This window comes from Tenrec ecaudatus, chromosome 5 (assembly GCF_050624435.1).
Source record: "Tenrec ecaudatus isolate mTenEca1 chromosome 5, mTenEca1.hap1, whole genome shotgun sequence".
In the NCBI taxonomy this organism is placed as follows: Eukaryota; Metazoa; Chordata; class Mammalia; order Afrosoricida; family Tenrecidae; genus Tenrec; species Tenrec ecaudatus.
The window spans coordinates 138,347,214-138,369,972 of NC_134534.1; the positions used below are offsets into that span (position 1 = coordinate 138,347,214).

Genomic DNA, 22,759 nt, shown 5'->3' on the forward strand with positions numbered 1-22,759 from the left:
TACAGTTTCGGAAATCCTCAGGAGCAGTTCTACTGTGTTCTGTAGGTTCTCTGCGAATCAGAATCCACTCAATGGCTAGAGTTAGTGCTGTCACACTGAGTCACGAGGATTACAGGAGGATGATGCGTGTGAGTACATACACACATACAAGAAGGGGCTTCAAAGGAGTCATGGAAATGAAAGATCATGGGTGTGCTCCGTGTGGTTTTTTGAAGGCCCCTTGTGGGTGTCTGTCAGTGTGGATGTGTTTGTGTAGAAATACGGGTATGGAAGGCTAAGCACAGAGGCCGGCGCACTCTGAGTTCAGTGCATGCCGGTACCTTGGTCTGCTAGCCACAAGGGCAGCGGCCGGAACCCACCAGTCACTCTGTCACAAAGAAAGGGGAGGCTTTCTGTTCCCACCTCGGAACCCCTGCGTAGGGTCACCGCAGGGGTCAGCAGGGGCAGCTTGGCAGCCTTGGGTTTATTTGCTTTCCGCAGCATGAGGCCCCAAGTCACCGCCGGTTTTTGAGAGAGCACCACCCTACTAGACGTCCCCACACCACTGACGCGGCTTGTCTTTGCAGTGCTCCGTGTCCTGTGGCCTTGGGGTGATGCAGAGATCTGTGCAGTGTTTGACCAACGAGGACCAGCCCAGCCACCTCTGCCCGCCAGATCTGAAGCCAGAGGAGAGAAAAACCTGCCACAATGTCTACAATTGTAAGCTTCCAGCTCTGGCCATCTTCCCGAAACCCCAAAACTTCTTTGCTTGCTCTTTTGAGAAATGTTTAAGGAAATGGTCCCTTTGCTGCATGGTTTGGGTGTAGCCAGTGCAGCTCAGCTCATCCGCAGACAGTACAGTTCTGGGCCAGCACATCCCATTTCCTGTCGTGTTTTTCAGGTGAGCTACCCCAGAGCTGCAAGGAGGTTAGAAGACTCAAAGGGGTCAGCGAAGATGGAGAATATGTCCTACTTATTCGAGGGAAGCGCCTCAAGGTGCGTGGTCGCCGTCATGGCTGGAGCCTGTCTGGTTGGCGTGGCCTCTGCTCCCGTTGGCCCGTTTTGGCACGGCCCTTCAGGGGTGGCTGGACTCTCTTGCAGGTTTTCTGTGCAGGGATGCACTCTGAGCACCCGAAAGAGTATGTGACCCTGGTCCACGGCGACTCCGAGAACTTCTCCGAGGTTTACGGGCACAGGTAGGAGACCCCCGGCTCCGAGAAGTCCAGCTGCTTGCCGATCGGGGCACTACCTCCCTGCCCTCACCAGAACCTTCTCTCTCTGTACTAGACTGCACGACCCGACAGAATGCCCCTACAACGGAAGCCGGCGAGACGACTGCCCGTGTCGGAAGGATTATACGGCGGCTGGGTTTTCCACCTTCCAGAAGATCAGAATAGACCTGACCACCATGCAAATCATCAGTAAGTAAAGGGCGTCGGCGTGGCCGGCTGACGGAACGCACGCTGGCCTGGGCTCAGGATGGTGGACGGGATGTGGAGCTGGCCATCCACGGAGGACCAGGTCCGGGCAGAGTCCTTGTTCTGTCTGTTCACTGTGCTGTGCCTGGCGCGCTCCATCCACTTTTGGGGATGACAAGAGGGAGAGAAACGAAGGACCAGTGAGGGGCGCCATTGGAGTGTGTGGAGTCCGCAGCAGCTTTGAGACTCAGATAAGTGAGAATGAGGGGCTCTTTGCACAATACCAGCAGGAGGGCTTCGGATGGACGACACAACAGGTGGAAAGAAAGTCTCCAGCTAAGACATTCATCCGGCGACACCCACCCCAGGACAGCGCACGCACAGGCAGAAATCTGGTTTGATTTAAGTGTCGATGGATGGAAGAAAAATGAATTACTGGGTTACCTGTTCCAAACGCCTCACCTCCCCAGGAGCTGATTGTGCCCCCTGGGCAGCGCTGCATTTTCTGTGAGGGCATTCATCATTGGAGTAGTTAGCGAAAATAGCTGAACACATGCCCTTGGAAAGAGGAAAACAGAATGATGAATAATTAATTTTTCCTCCTTCCCATTGCCCCCGAAATATTGTGCTGCTTCCCCCTTGAGGTAGATTAGACTTGATTTGAACCAAGATACTTTTAATTGCCTTCGGCTAGACTGATTAGGACCGCAGGAAGAGGGGCTGCCATTGCGCCTCTCACAGACCCAGGGGTTCCACATGCTCAGGTGAGCCTCCAACTCCCCCACCCCCCAACACACACACACACACACACACACACACGGTGTAGCTATCTGTGAAAGATGAAGGCCTACTTCTGCCATTCCCAATGGAGCCCTGGTGGCGTGGTGAGTGTTACACATCGGACTGCTAACTGCAGCATCAGCAGTTCGAAACCATAGGCTGCTCCTCGGGAGAAAGATGAGGCTGTCTGCTCCCATAGAGGTTTGCCGTCTCAGAAACTAACCCACAGGGGCAGATCTGCTCTGCCCTGAAGGGACACTGTGGACGGGATTCAACTGGAGGACAGTGAGCTTGAGTGACTGCTGCCATTCCCAGAGACAAGACAGGAATGTCAGCATCCAGGGAGCTTGGGTTTGGCATTCATCTCCCTCCTCATTTGCAAACCGGGGCTTGGGCACTGTGATGGGGTTAACGGTGCAACCTCAGGGCCAGTGTTGTTACTGCGTTATTTAACAAACAGCAAATAGCCCCAAACTTGTGACGCTGCCATTAATAATTTCAAGATGGGAGTTCTGATTGCCCCATGCTTTGGCAACGCTAGCACCTAGGCCACGGAGGACAGATGACACCCCAGAGCAGAGCCCGAAATAGCTGGCCTGGGTTGCCTTGCCCGTTTCTCCCCACCCCTCCTAAAGCAGCCACTGCAGCCCTGCAGGACGCTCCTGACCCATCCAGTTGCCCTGCATTTAAAGAAGGCGGCTCTCTCCTTTACTTATGGAGGAACTTTTCCAAAGCTCTCGGAGCCCCCTTCTCGGCATCCATACTCTTGAGGAGACAGTGGGTGCTGAAAAAAAAGCAGGGAGCAAAGCTTTGGGGACCTCACTTATAATGAGGAAAAGGCAAGTGAACATCTGGACCCATTTGTTTGCCAAGGAGGATTTCTTTCCTCCCTGCCCCCTTTGGGTTTTTTCCCCCTTACTATTATTCTACCTTCAGTCCCCTTGCGAATATCCCCTGACCCTTTCCTCCCCGTCTGCCGCTCTCACAGTGCGTCTCATTTCCACCCCGTCTCTACCCCACAGCCACTGACTTGCAGTTTGCAAAGACCAGGGAGGGGCATCCCGTCCCTTTCGCCACGGCTGGAGATTGCTACAGTGCCGTCAGGTGCCCACAGGTAAGAAGAACGAGCTGGGTGTCTGCAGGTATTTCCCCCAAGCTTTCTTCAGTATGGACCATCCACTTTCCACCTTCCCTCTTTGAATATTCAGTGAGGAGTCAGTGGTATGCTGGGAAATATCTAGCACTGGGCTCTCTGAATACAAAAACAACACAGTCCTGCGTTGGAGCATCTGCCGATATCCATGGTGTAAATACTCCACGCAGGACCAAGTTCAGGCTGTCAACATGAACTCACTAAGTGGAGAGTTAGGAAGAGGTGCACACAGTAGGCCAACACAAGGCTAACTCTAAGATACCACTGTCAGACACTAAAAACTCTTTATGTTGCATGGGGTAGAAAACCACTAATAGGATGAAAGAGATAAAAGATTCACAGCAGTGCCTGCAGAGTGTTCCGTCAACATTAGTTGTTACAGTGTGTCAGTGGAGAAAAGCCTCTAAGGAGACATCCCAGAGGATCATGGGATGCTGTGGGAAGGCACTCTTTCTGCATTTTTTGTTTCCACCTTCTGTGTGTTTTCTACATTTTCCCAAATAAACAGGAGTTCTTTCCCCATTTTTAAAAGAAAAGGACATCAGACTCAGAGATTCCAAAATGTGTAATACTAACGTGGGCTTCACTTGACTTCTCGTAGCCTGAAATGAGGGTCTCCAGAAGAGTCTGAAAAGAACCCGGCCAGGCATTTCTTGTGTGCTCACATCCTTAGTCCTGGCGACTCTCAAACATCCATTCCTGGAGGGGGCGTTAGGACACAGTGCAATAACCGAATGACCGGCATGCTACCTTCGAGCCAGACCAAGGGTGTGGATACGTGGGAAAGACTCTCTAGATGTAGTGGGCACAGTTTCTTGCCCGTGCTTTGGGGCTAAATGTTAACATTTTCTTCTGGGTCGCTGTGCAGCATCTTTCTGCCCATCCTGCAGCACACCCGCCCCCTACTCCCCCACCCTTTCCTGCTTCTTCATAGAAAGGGTGGACTTTGACTTGCCTATGGAAATATACTGTAACAGTCTGTCGGGGCTAAATGTTTGTTTGTTTTTGTGTATTATTATCCAGGTAGTTAAAGTATCTAAAATCATTTATCAGCTCAGGACTTTTTACAAATACCATTCAGTGACCTTGGCTAGGTTCATTCTGTTGTGCATCTGTCACAAGCATCTTTCCCAGTTCATCCACCACCACTGACAGAAGCCCAGTGCAGCCGGGGCACCTTCTGCAAAGCAGAAGCCAGCTTGTGTGGGAGGATTCTGCCGTTCGAAGGCAGGGAAAGCAAAAGGATCTAGACTATTCTGGACACACGAGACGCAGGCCCTGCTTTTTGCCTTGGGTCCCGTGAGGTCACCACAAAGCTGATCTTTATCTCTGTGTCTGGAAGAGCTCCCACTTTGCCTGGGAGCCTTCACGCGTCCCAGGATGGAGGCAGGCTGCTGTGCTCAAAATCCCCGGCTCCCGCTCTTCTGGAAGGATTTGCTTTGAGCCAGGCCAAAGGCAAACACATCTGAGTTTTCCTTTAGGGAAGTGTTTTCTCAACCCCCAGATTTTGAAGAGCATTGCTAAACATTCTCCAGGAGAGAAAAGGAAGTTCTCTCAGGGGAGAAAGAAAACAAACAAAGGGCATAATGGGAGAGGGGCCTTTCCTCCATTACCCCGAGTTGAAAACTTTTGAAGTGCCTGTTCTTTTCAGCAAAGGGGACTTCAAACAGCCCACCTCCCATTTGAACTCTTCCTAGGCTGACCCTGCGTGTGTCCACCTTTTTCCAAGGTCTCAGGGTTTGCGTTTTCATAATGCATCCACGCCCTTTGGGAAGCTTAAGTAATTGAAAGGTAATTTGCTTTCATTTATTTTAATAATTCAGAGACAAATGAACTGATTGATTGCTAAAACCTGACACAAAGCGATTGCTAAGTGAGAAAACCCCCAGCCCACGAGAGAGGCTAATATGTTGCTGCCGCTACTGCGGTTTATCCCCCAGCCCATTCTTCAAACCAAATCAGCTTCCTTTTAGAATTGGATTCCTTAGGGATGTTTATTGGGCACCAACTCTGTGATGAAGGAAGGAAGCCGTTTTCCAGGGACAGGTTTGAAGGGGGGAGGGGGTTGTGCAGAAGGCGCTTGAAGGGGTCAGTGTCTCCTAGGGATCACGCAGAAATCAAAGCAGATACGGGGCGCCCTGTGTGGGAGTCTCCTTTTCCCGCCTCTCCCATCTACGGTTTGTGGAATTGATTGGCCAATGAAGTGGGCTCTTGAGAACCCTCCCCTCAAAGGCGAGCCGGCATTTGTTTGTACCCCGTCACAGTAAATGCGGTGCTCTTGTTGTTCCTGATGCTGCTACGGACATTCCTTGTCATTTAGGAGCCCTGGTGCCACAGTGGGTACCAGTTGGGCTGCTAACTGCAAGTCAGCAGTTCCAAACCACAAGCCTGGAGAAAGACAGACGGCGCTTTCTACCCCCATGAAGAGTTAAGTCTCAGAAAGTTACAGGGGCCGTTCTAGCCTGCCCTATAGGGTCCCTAGGAGTCATTACTGTGCATTCACTATGCTGTAGGCACCATGCCCGGTGATCCCAAAGCATTTACGCCCTGCAGGGACCTATGAGGGTGGATGTGCCTTCTTGTTGTCCCCGCCCCCCACTGTGGTGAAATATGCATCTCACCATCCCTTTGCCATTTTTGCTCTTTTTGCGGGCTGTTCGGTGACATCAGTGACAGTCACTGTGTTCTACAACCATCACCACTATCTGTTGTCGTTTCCTTGAGACAGTCAGTGAGACATTAGCAAGAGCACCCTAACCCCCTCCCACCGGCCCCTAGTAATCACAGAAAATGCATTGCGTTTGCTTAACCTAAATAGTCTAAACACTTCCCCTTTGTGCTTCCTCATTTCAATCCGAGTAGCATCACCGAGGGTCATCACTGCTGCTGCACGTGTCAAGACGGGGTTCGGATGGTGGAGTCCTAGCTGCTGTTCCGAGGGCGGAGTCCGTTCTGCTTGGAGGGCGGAGCCCCAGCTGCTGTGCGGAGGGCAGGGTCATATCTGCTGTAGGCTGCCCTGCCTCTGTCCATGGACACTAGGGTGCTTTCCACCTCCTGGCAGTGACCCTGGGTGTGTGGCATCCACGTTCCAGTGTTCCTTCCTTTTGTGCGTATTCCAAGGAGTGGAAAGGCTGGGTCCAGAGGCAAGTCCTCCGTGTGGAATGTTGTAGGAACTTCCATGCTGGTTTCCACGATGTGTAAAATGGCGGGGTGTTTCACACTTCTGCCAGCTGGTGTCCCTGGAGTTGATCCCAGACTATCTGAAACCAAATCCATGGTGGCGGCATGCCTGTCCCCATCTCAGACAGCAAGCTCTCTTTCTGGTCTAAGGTGCGTCTTTTAACAACTTGTGCGGGGTACCTCCTGGATGCATTTAGCCTTCTCTGTGTTTGCTCCTTCGAACCGGCAACAAGAGGTAGGGCCTATTTGGGAAAAGAAATCCCGTGTGCCCTTGGCCCTCCGGAGAGGCTGCTAGGCTAGGGGAAAGGAGCCCCACAAGGCACCCAGACACGCCAGCAGGCCCGGACTCCCCTGGTGGCATTCTGCGTCCAGAATGAGCTTGCTGAAAATGCCGCTCCCTTCTCGAAGAACTGGAGGCCAGTAAGGAGAAGCAGCTCCTGTGTCCTCCAGGCCCCCATCCTGACCTGAGAATGCAGGCCGGCCAGACAGAGGTGCTGCGGCCTCAGCCCAGGATGCCCAGAGCAGTGCTCAGAGCAGTGAGGGCGGGTCAGCAGAAGCCGGTGGGGCCAGTCTGAGAGGGAAGCAGGCTGGGGAGGGAGAGAAGAGAAGGCCCTTGGCCAGAGGTCAGGCCCTGCATCTGTGGAGCCAGAGCCAGGGTGGTAGGAAGGGAAGCACGCGACTAGATGGGGCCATGCACCCCTCAGACCCCAGTCTGAGGAGGCAAGCAAGGAGGTGCCAAGCGGGGGCGGCCAGAGTCAGGAGCACCTGGGCAGGTTGCCATTAAAGCAGCACAGCTGCCGCTTACATCATCTGTACAGGATGGCCCGCAGCCAGGATGCACTGACCGCACTGGGTTTGGAGCAATACAGATGGGACATACTTTGACCGGTAATGAGTTAGATGCGTGTGCATTCTGTCTAGTGCCCTCCTGGTCATGGGGTGAGGTAAACTCAGAAAGGTTAAGCACCCGGTCAAGGTCAGACTGAAAGGAGGTAAGGGAGTTGAAATCCTACCACGAAACTTTCCTCCTCACCCAAGGTCTCTCAGCCAGGCCAGCTTTGCTATTCTGGGTTGGTGACTTCTCCATCATGGGGGCTCCAGCCTCACTCCACTTGGTGCCAGTAGCACCTCCTCCCCCACAGTTGGTGGCAGCCAAAAGGTCCCCAGATGTTGCCTGGTGTCACCTGGAAGGGTGACAAGACCACCCCCTGTTGAAAACCGTTGGCTTCCCGGAGACCTCCTTGCACTTTGTCAGCAGGGATTGTTTGTCCCTGTTTCGCAGCTCTGGAATCTCGGGCTCCGGAGAGCTTAGAACCCCTGTCTGGACCTGCCCTGGAGTGGAAACTGCTGGGGCATCCGTGCAGGACTCAGCAGAGGCACTGGGATGTGACATCTATTAGCAATAGACCAAATGTCACGGCTCCCCAAAGGGAGTTGATACAAGAAAGCCAAGCAGCGCAAGTCCCCTGCCTCCATCAGTTCACTGTGACATTGCAGAAAGGACACTAGCATGGCCCAGGAGAAAGCACAGCGCAGAGGCCAGGATTGTGGAGAATCCACAAGGTCCTGTGAGCTGCTGCCGTGGCCCCTCTCCCCGGGTGCTCACTGTGCCATATTCTCACCGGCTTCGGTTGTGCAGACAGGCAGGCTGAGATTCTGAGAGGCTGTGGACACAGGCTCTAACTGGCTTCACACACCTCCACCTCACCACCCTCGTTGCTCAGTTAGACGGTCATGACAAGTACGGTTCAGAGAGGACACAGTCCCCAAGGCTTGTTCACACAGGGCCTTTCTTACTCCCTACAGGCTCACTGCGGCAAGCAAGCCATCCCCGGGTTACAAGAAGACACATTGCTAAGTGGGTCTTTGAGTAAGCTGGGTGCACAGCGGTTGCGCATTGGACCGCTAACCACCAGGTCAGCAGTTTGAAACCACTCGCTGCTCCATGGGAGAAAGATGAGGCTTTCTGCTTGTGTAAAGAGTTCCAGTCCATGCAGCCCACAGGGGCCATTCTACCCTGTCCCGGAGGGGCCACGATGACTCGGACCAACTGGTGGACATGGAGTTTGGGGGTGTTTTGTTTGTTTTTAGTTAAGCGTTTAAGTCAAGTGTGTGGTAGGTTGTGTTAGGCATGGAGCCTAACATTCGTGCTTTCAGTGCAGGAGAAGCTGCCTGTGCAGTAAGGGAATGTGATTGTGCTGAAGAATTTGTTGTGAGTCCATCGGTTCAGTCTTTTCAAAGTGAGGGCAAATTTACATAACATTAGAGGCCACAAAGGAGTTGTCCCTGAATCTGACATAACCCACTGACTGCCTTAGTCTGAACACTCAGCAAGCAGAGGACACGCGGGGCTGGGAAACCGCAGGCAGAGACGACTTGAGAGTGAGAGACACAAAGACAGATGGAGAAAGAGAAGCTCTCCCTGCTTGGATCTTTGACTATAAAACAAATCTCTAAACACGGAGGCCACGTTGTGAAAGGCATCCTCCTGTGGCCCTTGGTGAGATCTTGTTTCCATTGTCCTGAAAGTAGCCAGCCCCTTCCCAGGTGGCTTTGAGCAGGCCAAGCCTGCCCTCTGCTGGCCTCGTTGGGGAAAGCACCTCCTCTTTGAAGTCCAGCTCTGCTGTGCTTAGGGGTGGCGTGCTGGCTGACCCCCCGCAGGGGAGCTGGAAGCAGGAAAGCTTTGGCAGCAAGATCTTGTTAGAAAAATTCCACCGTGGCATTTTGTTCTGGAAAGAATCCGATAATTGTGAGCAACATCAGAGTGGGTGCAAACAGGAACATGCAGTCAGGCTCTTGTTGACTCCAAGCCTTCTGAAGTTCCATCCCACGCAGCCAAACCCAGCGGCTGCCCACCAGTCCTGCCGAATCACAGCCACCGCGCAGGGCAAAGTGGGGCACCAGAGCCCCCTCTTTACGGAAGCAAAGGGCCCCAGCCTTCTCCGCGGGAGTTGCTGATGGGCTGGGTCACCCACCTTACACGCTTGCCCACAGCACTTCGAGGGCTCCATGAACCCTAGAGGAAGCTGTTGGCTTGCTGGGCCTCAGTTTCCCCCTGTACAGAAGGCGCCCTCACCGGAGCTCCTGCAAGGACAAGTGAGATTATATGCATGAGGCATTTGGCTGGAGTGGGCTGAGGTTCGGTAAATATATGCTCTGGTGATAATCAGCATCCTGCTCTCAAAGCTTCACCTTTCCTCTGGTTGCGACGTCTCATGGACTGACCATCTTTCTCGTGGCCCGTTTCTTCCAGGGACGGTTCAGCATTAACCTCTACGGGACCGGCCTGACCGTCTCGGATTCGGCCAGGTGGATATCGCAGGGCAACTACGCCGTCTCCGACATCAAGAAGTCTCCGGTAAGACCCCGAGGGCTTGGGGCTGGGCTGCCATGGCTCCACGAGGGGTGGCAGAAGGGAGGGGCACGCTCTATTTCAACCCTTCAAACCATTTTGCACAGTGTCAGGAAGTACAGGGAAAGCAGAAGCTTGGCTGGGTGAGAGTGTGGGGAGAACAGGTCACGGAGCCCACTGCCCCCCCCCCTCCGTGGTGAACACGTGAACCAGTCCTCAGAAGGACTGGGAGCTGGAGGCTAGAAGTGGCTGTGGTTCCCACACCTTGGCCACTCTGTGATTTTGTATGTGCGTGAGCTCCAGGGAGAGATGAAGTCTTTTCCTTGGCGTTAAGGGAAATGGAAACATACATGAGACTGGAGAAAAAGAGAAAAACTTGCCAGCAGAAAGCCCAAGGAGTTACAGAAACACAACTTCTGCTATCCTCTGTTTTCCTCCCAAACCTTGCGCCTCTAATCTGTTGACCTTGGGAAAGCCATTTCCCCGGGGGGCTGTTGGAAATGCAAGCTCTGAGACCCCAGGCCCACCGAGTCAGGCTATGCTGTGTCACCGGATCGGTGGCGTGAGAAGGGCCAGTCATGTGCACTGCTCCTCCGCCCGGTGTGATGTTGCAATCACCTGCATTCAGTGACATCTCTGAGGGTCAGGGCTTGGAATGGTGGTAGTGGAAGGTGCCCACTATGCTGTTCTCTTTCATGTTGCGCTCACTGCCCTCGAGTTGATGCCAACTCATAGTGACCCTACAGGACAGGGTGCACCAGCCCCTGTGCGTTTCCGAGACTGTAACTCTTTACGGAAGTAGAAATTCTCATCTTTCTTCTAAGGAACAGCTGGTGGTTTCGAACTGCTGACCTTGCATCTGTAGCCCAACTCACAACCACTGTGCTACCAAGGCTCCCAATAAAAATTACTGCCAAGAAAACCCCATGGAATGGTACCATCTGTCACTTGGGGCCACTGAGTAGAATCCACTGGACAGGTATCTAAACATCTCAGATCTGGTTAAGCAGTCACGCTGATTACTCCTAAATTATGAAATATTTCCTTTGTACCAAGGGAATAAAGATAGTAGAAAGACAACTTACATATTTTAGTGTGTCTTTGAGTGTTCATCCCTATATTCATTACCCTCTAGGGTCCATGTAACGTGTTTCAGTGCCCAAAGCAGGGTGAGAATTAGCTATTCAAGATGGGGTTGATGACACGATCACTGAAGACAAAGCAGGTACATAAACTAATGTGGTAAAGAAAGCAGATGGTGCCCGGCTATTACAAGATGTAGTGCCTGGGGTCTTAAAGGCTTGAAGTTAAACAAGTAGTCATCTAGCAGGGAAACAACAAAGCCCACGTGGAAGAAGCACACCAATCCATGTGATCATGAAATGTCGATGGGATCAGGTATCAAGCATCAGAAGACCCCAAACAAATAACCATTTTGATGTGAATAAAGGGAGTCAGAATGGAGACCCAAAGCCCATCTTTAGACATTTGGACATTCATTCACATAAGGGTCACAAGGAAGAGACCAGCCAGCCAGGGTACAGTATAGCACCGATGAAATATACAACTTTCCTCTAGCTCTTTAATACTTCCTCCCCCCACCTTCCCCACAATCTTGACCCCAATTCTACCTTACAAATCCGGCTAGTCTGGAGCATGTACACTGGTACAGATACGAACTCTCAACATACAGAATCCAGGACAGATAAACCCTTCAGGGCCAATAATGAGAGTAGCGATACTATGAAGGTATGGGGAAGGTGGGGGGAGAAAGGGGGAACCAATCGCAATGATCAACGTAAAGCCCACCCCACCCTCAGGCAGACAAACAACAGAAAAGTGGGTGAAGGGAGACAATGGATAGTGTAAAATATGAAAATTAAAATAATTTATAAATTATCAAGGATTCACTAGGGTGGTAGGGTGGGGGAAGAAAGGGTAAAAAGAAGTGCTGGTACCAAGGGCTGAAGTAGAAAGAAAATGTTTTCGAAATGCTGATGATATATATACAAATGTGCTTGATACAATCGATGTATGGATTGTTACAAGAGCTGTAAAAGCTCCCAATAAAATGATTTATTAAAATTAATTTTTTAAAATCTTTGTATTGGGGATCATAAGGCTCTTATCACAGTCTGTACATACATCAATTGAGCAAAGCACCCTTATACATTCGTTGCACTCGTCACTCTCATAATTCACCTTCCACTTGGGTTCCTGGAATCAGCTCGGTTTCCCTTTTTCCCCCCTCTCCCCTCCCTCCCCACTCCCTCCCTGGTCCCTTGAGAGTTTATAAATAATTATTATATCTTATCTTACACTCCCCGGCATCTCCCCTCACCCGCCTCCCCATTGTCCATCTCCCAGAGAGGAGGTTACACATAGATCTCCTTTCTACACGCCCTTCCCTCCTGGTGTCGCCACTCCCACCGCTGGTGTTTAGGGGTTCGTCTGTCCTAGATTCCGTGTGTTTCCAGATCCCTACTGCACCGCTGTACATCTTCTGGTGTAACCAGGTCCACAAGGTAGAATTGGGGTCATGATAATTGGGAGGGGAGGAAGCGTTCAGGAACCAGAGGAAGGTTTTGAGTTTCACTGTTGCTACACTGAACCCTGAGTGACTCATCTCCTCCCCACTACCCCTCTGGAAGGGATGTCCAGTTGTCTACAGATGGGCATTGGGTCCCCATCATGCACTCCCCCTCTTTCACGGTGATAAAATTAATTTTTTTAAAGAAAAAAATGGTTTGAATGTGAAGCCTAATTGTGTAACAAGCCATCTATCTATAAGCTGCCCAAATTTAATTGAGGTTTTCTTTGTGTAGCTAGTCAGCCTTGTATCTTTCTTCCAGAGACAAACTAGAAACCATTCTAGCCAGGGGCGCCACCTTAAGGAGAGAATCATCACTACACCACCAAGCAGGTGTGGTTGCTTCCTGAGCCTTTTGAGGAAGCAGTCTGTGCAGGAGTCTACTGGCTGAGGAGCGTCTGTCCATGCCATTACTGTTATTTTATATCCATTCTGATCGTCCATGACTCACACAGACCCTGTATCAAAATCAAGCTCACTGCCATTGAGTCTATTCCGTCTCATGGCAATGCTACAGAACAGGGTAGAACTGCCCCGTCAGTTTCCAAGACTGGAACACTATGATTGTAGAAAGCCTACTTTTTCTCCTGAGGAGTGGCTGGTGGACTTGAACTGCTGACCTTGCAGCTAACAGCCAGCACATAACTCAGAAGTGACTTGATGGTAGTGAGTTTGGTAATCCGTGACAACTCAGAAAGCCTGAGCGCAGGATGAAACTCATGGGGTTCTGAGCACCTCACTGCCTATGAAACGCCTGATGTCAGGACAGAGCAATCTCCCACACACAGCAGCTAGGGGACTGCACGTCTGACCCAGGGGAGTCCAGGGGCAGCCTCCCCTTGAAGTGCCCACTGAAAACAGGCTTCCCTGGTCAAGGACACCTGGGAAGCGGTTCGTATTGATTTTGGTTTCTCCCCCGAGTCCCAGTGAACAGAGTAGCATGTTGAAAGTTGGAGTGTGCATCCGAAAGAGCCCCTGTTTGAATCAGCACTCCCTTACCCCAGTGGGGCGTCATCACCTTGAGTAGCGTTAGCAGCACCCAGAAGCCATGTAAATTTGCATGTCTCAGTGTGGTGGTCTACAGGTGAGACTGCAAGCCACAAGATCATCAGTTGGAAACCACCAGCCTCTCTGAAGGACAAAGACAAAGCTTTCTACTCCCATAGAGAGTGACAGTCTTGGAAACCCACAGGGACAGCTCTACCCTGCCCTACTGGGTTGCTATGAGTTGGCATCAACTAGATGGCAGGGCGTTTGCTGGTGCTCATTCACTTCTTGTCAAGTCTGAGTGGAACGATGACGCAAAGCTATTGGTGTGGCAGATGGCAAGAGCCCAGTGAGTGAGTACTACCTGTCCACACTGTGGGGGTCCTGGTGGGACCGTGTTTAAAGCTTTGCTCCACTAGCCAGGGGTACTTTTATAAAAAGTAATAAAATTCTGCTGACCAAAAAATCCAAACTGGCTGCCTTTGAGTCGATGCCAACTTTATAGTGACCCTATGGGATAGGGTAGAACTGCCCCCTGTGAGTTGAGTTTATAAGACTGTAACTCTTTATGGGAAAAGAAAGCCCCGTCTGTCTCCCAAAATTCTGCCGAAGCACTGCACAATACATCTTTCAATCCCTGCCCCCCTGACAGTGCCCGTGCTCCCAGTGGCTCCACAGTGTGGCTGGCATGGCGCAGGTATGCTGTCTGGGAGAAAATCTCAAAGCTCGTAAGCTCTCCCAGCCTGATCCCTTTGTGGCTCACGAATGCCCTGCAGCCCCACTCAGAATCCCACAACGCTTCCAGAGCCCCGTCTCACAGTTGCCCTTCTGCCCCTGGAAGGCGGCGTGGAATTGGCAAAGCCAACTGCAGGGCAGCCACTCCCCAGCTAGGTGTGAGGGGAACAGCAGGCTCTTCTTGCTTTCCTTGGATGCCTTGGGAGTTCGGCAAGAATTGACCTTTGTAAGGTTAGGCTGCCCGGTCCACGTGCTGAAGAAAAGATTGTGATGACAGGTGAATGGAAGTTGCATTGCCAGAGAAGAGACGAGCTAAGGCAACCTGAGATACAAACATCCCTGTGGGGAGACAGAGAGGCACACCCTCCTCTCATTATCTACCAGGAGCTGCCTCCGAACCTGTGGCTCACAGAGGAGAATTCCACCATCCACCCCAGGACAATAATCAAGCTACAATACTAATCATATAGAAAAGCCTGCTGAATTAGATCTTGTGGTTCAGTCGACTCACACTCCTAGGACTCTGTACCGCCCAGTGCAACACTGCCTGGGCCTGGGCGCTCCTCACAAGTGTTCTTACGGTAGAGCCCCTCCATGCCGCCACTGCGTCACTCCACCTTGGCAAAAGTTGTCCTCTTTTTCGCTTTCCCAGTTCTTGAGCAAACATGCCCTTCGCCAGGGACTGGTCTCTCCTGACAAGCTGTCCAAAGTACATGAGAACACGAGATGAATTCTCACCATCCTTGCCTCAAGAAACGTACTGGCTGTGATTCCTCTGAGACAGACTGGTTTGTGCTTTGGGCCATCGTGGCGCTTTTAGGATTCCTCACAAGCACTGTCATTCAAAGGCAACAGTTCTTTTTCAGACTTCCTTATTCAGTGTCCCACGTTCACACGCATCTCCTGTGCATATCAGGTGATTGAAAATAGCATGGCTTGTGTCAGACGCATCTTAGTCCTCAAAGTAACGTCCTTGCTGTTCATGATTTCACAGGGGGCTCGTGCAGCAGATTCTCCCATGGGCATGGATTGTACATGCAAGCAAGGCGAAATCCTTGACAGCTCCAGCCTTTGCTCCAGTGATCGTGGTGTGCTCACTTAGTGGTCCAGTGGTGAGGGTGTTGTTTTCCTACAGACAGTCTGATGCATATGCTGGGGTCCCTGGGTGGCAGAGCTTCTGCCTGGCTCAGAGCCTGAGGATCAGCGCTACAGATCCCATCTGGGGCAGTTCTACCCTGTAACACAGGGGGGCACGGCCAGTTTGCACTGGGAGACACTGGGTGGTGCCGGCGGTTTCTGTGCCCAGCCATTGCAAATCAATCCCCCGGCGCTGTTTCACTCCAAGACACACAGGCTGGCCGTGGGTCAGAATCCATCGGACAGCGCCTGCAACTGGACTTCATAGGCTCGCTTCCCCCACTCTCCAAGGACTCCCGGCAGAAGCAGAAATGGCATGCCAGAGCAAGAAGCAGTTACCGCTGATGTAAACAGGAAACACTTCAGAGCTTCCCCAGACCCGGCAAATAACCTACTAAGAAGTAACACATACGGCCTACCCTCACACTTGGATGTAGTGATGCTGAGCAGCCGCATGTAATTCCTAGGGAGGGCAGTTGGTGGCACCACCCTCACTGCTCCCGGCCTTTTAATATCTCTCTGCAAAACAAAAACTGCCTCTTTCCATTAAAGTGAAAGTCCTCTTAGGATTTCTTTCAGTTAGTGAAACAAGCAACAAAGGAATCACTATCAAGTCGATTCTGATTCACGGCGACCCTCTAAGGCAGAGTAGAATTGCCCTGTGGATTTCTGAGACTCTGCAGTTAGGGAAAGCAGACACTAATGTGGGCCTTTTGCAAGAGCAAAGCGAACTTTGGAAAAGCAGGGGTCCCCATATGGGATGCAGCTGACTCGAGCTGTGATCTCCTCCATCACCCTGCATGCCCACGAAAGCTGGATCCGGGAAGGGCAGATGGGGGAAGAGCTGGTGCGTCCATGCTGCGGTGGGCGGCGGCCAAGAGGGCCTGCCAGCATGGCCGGTGCTCCTTAGAAGTGAGGGCGCTGGGCCTCCTACTCGCTTGCTCTGGGCACTTCTCCGGATGCCCAGTGGCGAGAAAAGGGCAGTCTTTTGGGGACTGTCAAGCGCTGGTCAGCGGAAATGAAGGGACCTCTCAGTGAGGCGGAATGACCCCATAGCCACAACCAGGGCTCAAACATGCCGCCGACCGTGGCAATGGCCCTGTCCTGGCAGCGTTTGGGTCTGTGTTCATAAAGTCGTCACGTGTCAGTGCCGACCCAACATAGCGACGCTTAGCTTTATATATGTACCTGTGCAGGGCTGTATTCAACAGCAAACGTAGCTGCTATGATTTATGGGTAATTCCAAGGACGTTCAGTGGCACATGCTATTACCATGGTTTTTACTCTAACTTGGGATTTTGAGACCTAAAATCATTTGTCCATTTATTACTACCTGTATGGATATTATTAGCAAAATTCCACAGCCCTGCCCCCTGGCTCTCGGCCAGATCCCCTCTACCACCAAATCAACATCAGTCATTCAAATCAGAGATGTGCTAGCCTTTCTGAGTCATCTTCCTGCCGGCTGAGAATGGCATCAGGGTAGTGGGAAGGATGATGCAGAAGCTCTCCTTAAGAGAACAGACCCGTTCATGGTAATGTTAGTAACACCTCAGGCAAGGCTAACACAGTAGTCTCTGGCGGGGCGGGTGGACAAGGATTCGTAGAAGGCTTGCCTCAAAGAACTCAAAATCATGTTCAATGAGTGTGTCATTGTTTGTGAGTGGGTGCTTCTAACATGCTGGGAATCATGGCCCCCACCCCCTGCTGTGAAACAGACATCATTCCCATGACAGTGATGTTCACGGCACTGGTTGGCTCTTCTCTTCCATAGCGAGCATGGCCCATTTTAGCTCGGCCTTTACCTGAGGCTGAAATGAGCAGAGTCCCCGCTGATGGGCTAGCATGAGCATCATAGATTCCATGTCAGCAATCCCCTCGCTCCTCAGCCCTGTCCTCATCATCACCTTACCAGGTGACAATGGAGAGCCCTCATTTTTTAAAAAAAAAAAGGCTCCATAATACTAATGATCAATATTTGTAGAACAAGTACATTAGACCAGATGCTACGCTAAGCATGTCACATGACTTATCTCACAGCAAATCTAGAAGTAGATCATGGCATGAGAGACTGTCATTGTCACCCCCATATTACAGACACGTGGGGAAGGGAAGACTTAACGGGGCCCTTTGAAGCTGTAACGGGGCCCTTTGAAGCCTCAGAATTCCTGGGTGGGCAAAGGGTCAATGTGCGCCACTGCTAATTCAAGGGTTAGAAGTTCAAATCTACCCAGCGGCACTTGGTCAAGACCCTGGCAATCGTCTGAAAATCAGCCGCCTGGGGAGCCCAGTTCTGCTCCGATACACACAGGGTGGCCAGGAGTTGGAGTAGACACAGTGGTGACGGAGTGGGGTGTTTGTGGGTTTTATCAGGATATTATTCACGTACAGAGCTCTAGGCAGCGGGACACTCCGCCTCAGGGGGTTCTCAGAAGTGGCTGTTGAGCTGGGTGCTGAAGCATTTTCCAAGTCGGCCACAGTGGGGCCGAGACGGTGCACACGGGAGAGGGAAGAGTTCCAACAGCAGGGATGGTTAGAACCCCTTACAACAGGGACATGGCAGAGGAGCGGCACAAAGAAGCCGGAGGTGGCCGAGGGGCCACTGCGTGCACCTGGAGGCAGGCAGCCGGCCTGGGGCTCGAGACCAGACTGGGCAAGCTGCTTCTGCCAAGGGCCAGGTGGTAAATAGCTTCGGCTTGGAGGCCCAGAGGCCAAATCAGTGATGTGGTGTGCTTACTTAGACAACGAGAAAGACCAAATTTGAACACATTTTACTGATGACAATCAAAATAAGATAATAAAACTCTTTTTCTTTTTTGTAATACCAGTCCGGCTAGTGAGAAGGATGTGATCTTGGGGAAGGGTAACTCATTGTGCTTAATTAGTATGCTCTACAATTAAAATTGATTTCAAATAGTTATCAATGCAGATTGGAAATGTGACATTCCATATTTCATCCTCGAAAGTGTTGTACGAAGATGATGTTGTTGTGAGGTGTCCTGGAGCAGGTCCAGCTCCCAGGGAGGGACCCCATCTGTGTGCCACAGAGGGACAGGCTACCGGGGCCTGCACCAGCTCACAGTCACTGTTAGGTGGGATTGCTGCAGCCGCTGTGTCGGCCCATCCTGGTGAAGGTCTTTTCACCGATCTTCTGCTTCAACAAGCACTGCTATCAGTCTGTCCACAACCACATCATTTTAATTTATTATATGCATTTGCTAAGCATTTACAATTTTTAAAGTTTTCTTTTTCCTTAATGCTTTCCTTTTAGCACGTCATTCCATTGACAATCAGTTCCAATGGAAAGGGAGATGGAAACCCAGCAATTGCACGGTGTGTTAGACTGGGTTGACCCGTGACACTCATGTATGTGTAAGAAAGAGCTTTATGTCAAAAAAGTAATTATATATCGAGAAAACATCCCAGCCCAGTCCAACTCAACTCCATAGTTCAATACTAGTCCATAAGTCCTTCTTCAGACTCACCCAGCCACAGGCAATGATGCAGAATGCAGGAAGATCACGGGCGTGTAGGGCAAAGTCATGTGGATCCAATGGCGGTGGCAGGGTTTGGGCAGCAATCAGGGTCAGCCAGCAGGAACGTGAAGGCAGAAAGGTGTGTGTGTGGGGGGGGGTGTGTGTGTGAGGGGGTTGTTCCCAGGCAGAAAGGTGTGTGTGTGTGTGTGTGTGTGTGTGTTTGTGAGGGGGGTGAGGGGGTTGTTCCCCAGGCAGAAAGGTGTGTGTGTGTGTGTGTGTGTGTGTGTGTTTGGGGGGGTGAGGGGGTTGTTCCTAGGGCCCTCATTATGAGAAGGCCATGCCCACAAGGAGGTGCCATCAGGCTGTGACCTTACAGGTTGGATACCACCCCTCCATCATTATACATCGTCAAGTTGACATGAAATGATATAACTACCACATACCGCTAAGTGTATTTTTCTATATGAAAATTCTGAGTGCACTCAAAGCCTGAAACATGCTGCTGGAATTACAATCAACCTTGGAACCATGCCCAGCGTAAATATTTGTGAAATGGCAAAAGAACTTCTTTTACCTTTGGACCGTGAGGGAGGGCCGTGTATGAAGCAGCTTAACATTACCGTGAGCCAGATGCGGCTCATTGTCTTTCAGATGACTTGAATAAGCCTTGCGTATAAATACAGTCTTGCTTTTTCACATTTTAGGTTGGGTCCCTTAGAAACCTTATCTAGTCAGTAGCAATAATGTCCCAGATCATTAGGTGTGGGAGATGAGCGTGGTTGAGAGCAGCTCATACCCAGAAAAACTTCTCTGCCCTGACGTCAAAAATCACAGCAAACTCAACCACCGCCCAGCCACCTTGCCTGTGGTACAGCGAGCCAGCGTGCACAGCTTCTGTTTCCGGCAAGACAAACGCGGGAGTGGATGAAGTTCCCCATTGACAGCGGCTGGTGCCGGAAGGCCCCATCCCTTGGAACGCTTTCCAGAGTCCCTCTCGCGCAGGCAGGAAGGAGAGGACCGAAACGCATTGTCCAGAGGACTGACTCCGATGCTGCTTGTCTTTGCAGGACGGGACCCAGGTCCGAGGGAAGTGCGGCGGTTACTGTGGAAAATGCACTCCGTCCTCGGGCACTGGCCTGGAGGTGCGAGTTTTGTAGCTGAGGTAAGGCAGTCCACTCTGTCTGCCTGTCTCTCCTCTCTCCCTCTCACAGACACATGTGAGCGGCTGCCCACGTCCAGGAAGCTAGCCTGGTATGATGCCACCTTCTCTCTGCGGCTGTGTGCCTGGGGGGTGAGGATCTTAGGCCCTGCACCAGCTTCCTCGGCAGGGCTCCCTAGGCCCCATCCCTGGAGACCCTGGGCCATTCGCTCTCTGGTGGGACCTGGGGCTTCTCAGACATCCCTGAGGGAGTTCCTCGGGCTGAGCGGGACTCACAGATGTTCTCAGACACGCACTGCCAGGAGCATCTGTGAGGCCCATACAAGTCAGAGCCCCTGCATGGTACACACCATTCATTGCACTGGCTGCTCATCAAAAGGCCCTTGTTTGCCCAGAGGGGCTTTAGAATAAAGACCTGGTGATTCTCGTCAGGGGAAAGAAATAAGATCCCATGCTACCCTGCCATACGTGTATTGCCAGGAGTGGAACTCGCAAGGGCACCTGGGATTTGGCTTCTCCCTCTCGCTGTCTCCATCTCCCCCTCTCTTTATAGACTTGTTTTAACGAACCCTCAAAGCAAACCCACAAGGCAGAGCTCTGATGGCCCTCATTTCCCGGGTGGGGACGCGGAGGCCCAGACCAGTTAAGCACCTGTGCGAGGAGACCGTGCCTTGCTTTAGCAGAACCCAGTGCTCCCAGTCCCTAGAAGGAAGCCCACCAGTAGCGGGTGGGCACTTGCCTCTGAGGAGGGACTGGCTTACCGTTTTTGTTTGTTGAACCAACATTCTGTATTCTGCTTGTTCTGCTTCCCTGAAATTTCCCAGTTTCCCTCCACAACCAACATGACTGGCAATCTGGACAAAACGATACAATGTTATTTCTAAATTCCACAAGTGAAAATACAGCCTGCCCATTCTTGATTCGCGGCACTGGAGGCAAAAGGTTTACATTGTCTGGTTGTTTTTTGTTTTTATCTTTAGATGTGGTGAAGAGGAAGCCGAAGGGGTTGGATGAAGGATAGTCATGCAATACCTCCACCTTGAATTTGGGTGCACGTGTGTGTGTATGTGTTTGTGTGTGTGTATACTTGTGTGTCTCTGTGAGTCTGTATGTGAGCCTGCGTGCGCATTCATGTGTAAATATGCATATGTATACATATGTACACGTGCACATAAATCAACTGTGTGTGTGTATATATGTAGGAAATATCCTGATGATTTAAAGTTTAATATTTATGTTTGAAATTATTTATTTCGATGTAATATTTTTGTACGTAAAATGATTCTCTTGTGACTGCCTCTGCATTGCCTTAGCCCATGCAGTCAGCCCACTGCGTTTTACGTACTCTACATTATATGTAGCGCGGTGACAAAGTGATCCTTCATTATCACGGTACACTGTTGTTGACTTTCCGTCTGTAAATGTTGCCCTGTTACTTTTATTGTTCGTTTTTTTTAAACAACCTAGCCGCCATCAAGGTGCTACAGAGAGTTGTCTGAGGGTGTTTTGGGCAATTCTAGGAGCGTATCATTAGCCAATAAGTAACTTAGTGATATCACAGATTTGTATCAACTATTAACTATGTCAAGTGTCTATGTAGTTTCATCTGATCTCTGGGAACACAACTGTTGCCTTGGTGCTAACATCGTCGGTGTTTAAGTGGCCTTCAGACTTAGACTTATAACACTTTCACTAAGGAGGAGGGATGGAAGGACCATATTTAATGGACAGATTCACTCAGAAGAGACAGGACCAGCTGTTCGCCCTTGCTCTTGGACATGTGCATCCGAGGAGGGAGTGTCGGACTTGGTTCTGCTGTTCTGCGGATGCTTTGCCTTCTTCCCACAGTGCCTTGGTTCCCCTGCGGGTATGTGGAGGGCCCTCCAGGCCTTTGAATCTCAGAGCGACATTGGGATAGTGACGTCCTCACGCTGTTTTGTTTTGCCAAGATAATCGACATCTTCATCCCAGCCAACCAGGAGCAGGACAGAGGATGTGCAGGATTTGGGGGGGGGGGGGGCTTCTGCACCGGAGGACATTCGGAGCTCACAACCAGGTCCCCAGTCATCAGCATCGTCTCTGCTCCTTGCGATGGCCAGTGATGTGGCTGCTCTCCAGCCCTGAGCCTGAGACCCTGCCTGCCCCGTGGTGCTGTCCGAATTGGTGTCTGAGATGTGAGCTGTGGATGCTCGAGCCACTCAGCTCCCACCAACCCACTCCTTGTCCCGTGGTGCCACCCACTGTGGAGTGCCAAAACTGAGCTCACCTGCCCGGCCAAACCTGTTGGAGGGAGCCATTGCCAGCAGCCCATGGGGGGCGCTTGGTCTGCGGAACCTTTCCCACCTGCAAAAGCCAAAGAAGTAGGGGGACAACCTGGCAGTATTCTCTAACCAAAGTAAACTCCAGAGTGCTCCAGGAAAAGTTAATATGCCGTGTATGAATAACCGTTATTGTCCATATTAATGCATTGTGAAATATATTATGAATAAATACCATGATCACATCCAAACATTTGTGTGTCACATCCAGACGTTTATGCTGTGTGTGGTTTCTGGACCCTTGATTCACATTGAGAAGAGACTGTCTCTAATTTTTAAACTGCAGATTCTCCTAAACACATGCACTATGGTTGCTATAGAAACAGATAGGGGGTGGGGTCTTTCGCCAAGACCCATCTCACCACCCAAATCAGTTGAAGTGGTTCTCCCTGAACTAGGAGACCTGAACCCCAGGTCTGTGCGATGAGAAACTAATGATTTAACAAAACGGGGAAGATCATTGTGTCGAATCTTTGGGCTTTGGTAGTAATTTCG

General features: G+C 51.1%; 1 protein-coding gene across 3 annotated transcripts in view; it reads left to right on the plus strand.

The window, feature by feature from the left end:
- ADAMTS9 (ADAM metallopeptidase with thrombospondin type 1 motif 9) overlaps positions 1 to 22,455 on the plus strand; it is a 180,630-nt gene extending 158,175 nt beyond the window's left edge. For all 3 annotated transcript variants that reach the window (XM_075549934.1, XM_075549936.1, XM_075549935.1), the window contains 8 exons: positions 567 to 699; positions 881 to 975; positions 1,081 to 1,175; positions 1,267 to 1,400; positions 3,200 to 3,291; positions 9,764 to 9,868; positions 19,855 to 19,949; positions 20,927 to 22,455. In XM_075549934.1, the coding sequence (XP_075406049.1) occupies positions 567 to 699; positions 881 to 975; positions 1,081 to 1,175; positions 1,267 to 1,400; positions 3,200 to 3,291; positions 9,764 to 9,868; positions 19,855 to 19,944 (744 nt within the window). In that variant the 3' untranslated portion in view covers positions 19,945 to 19,949; positions 20,927 to 22,455. The remainder of the gene's footprint in view (positions 1 to 566; positions 700 to 880; positions 976 to 1,080; positions 1,176 to 1,266; positions 1,401 to 3,199; positions 3,292 to 9,763; positions 9,869 to 19,854; positions 19,950 to 20,926) is intronic.
- The last annotated feature ends 304 nt before the right edge of the window (positions 22,456 to 22,759 follow it).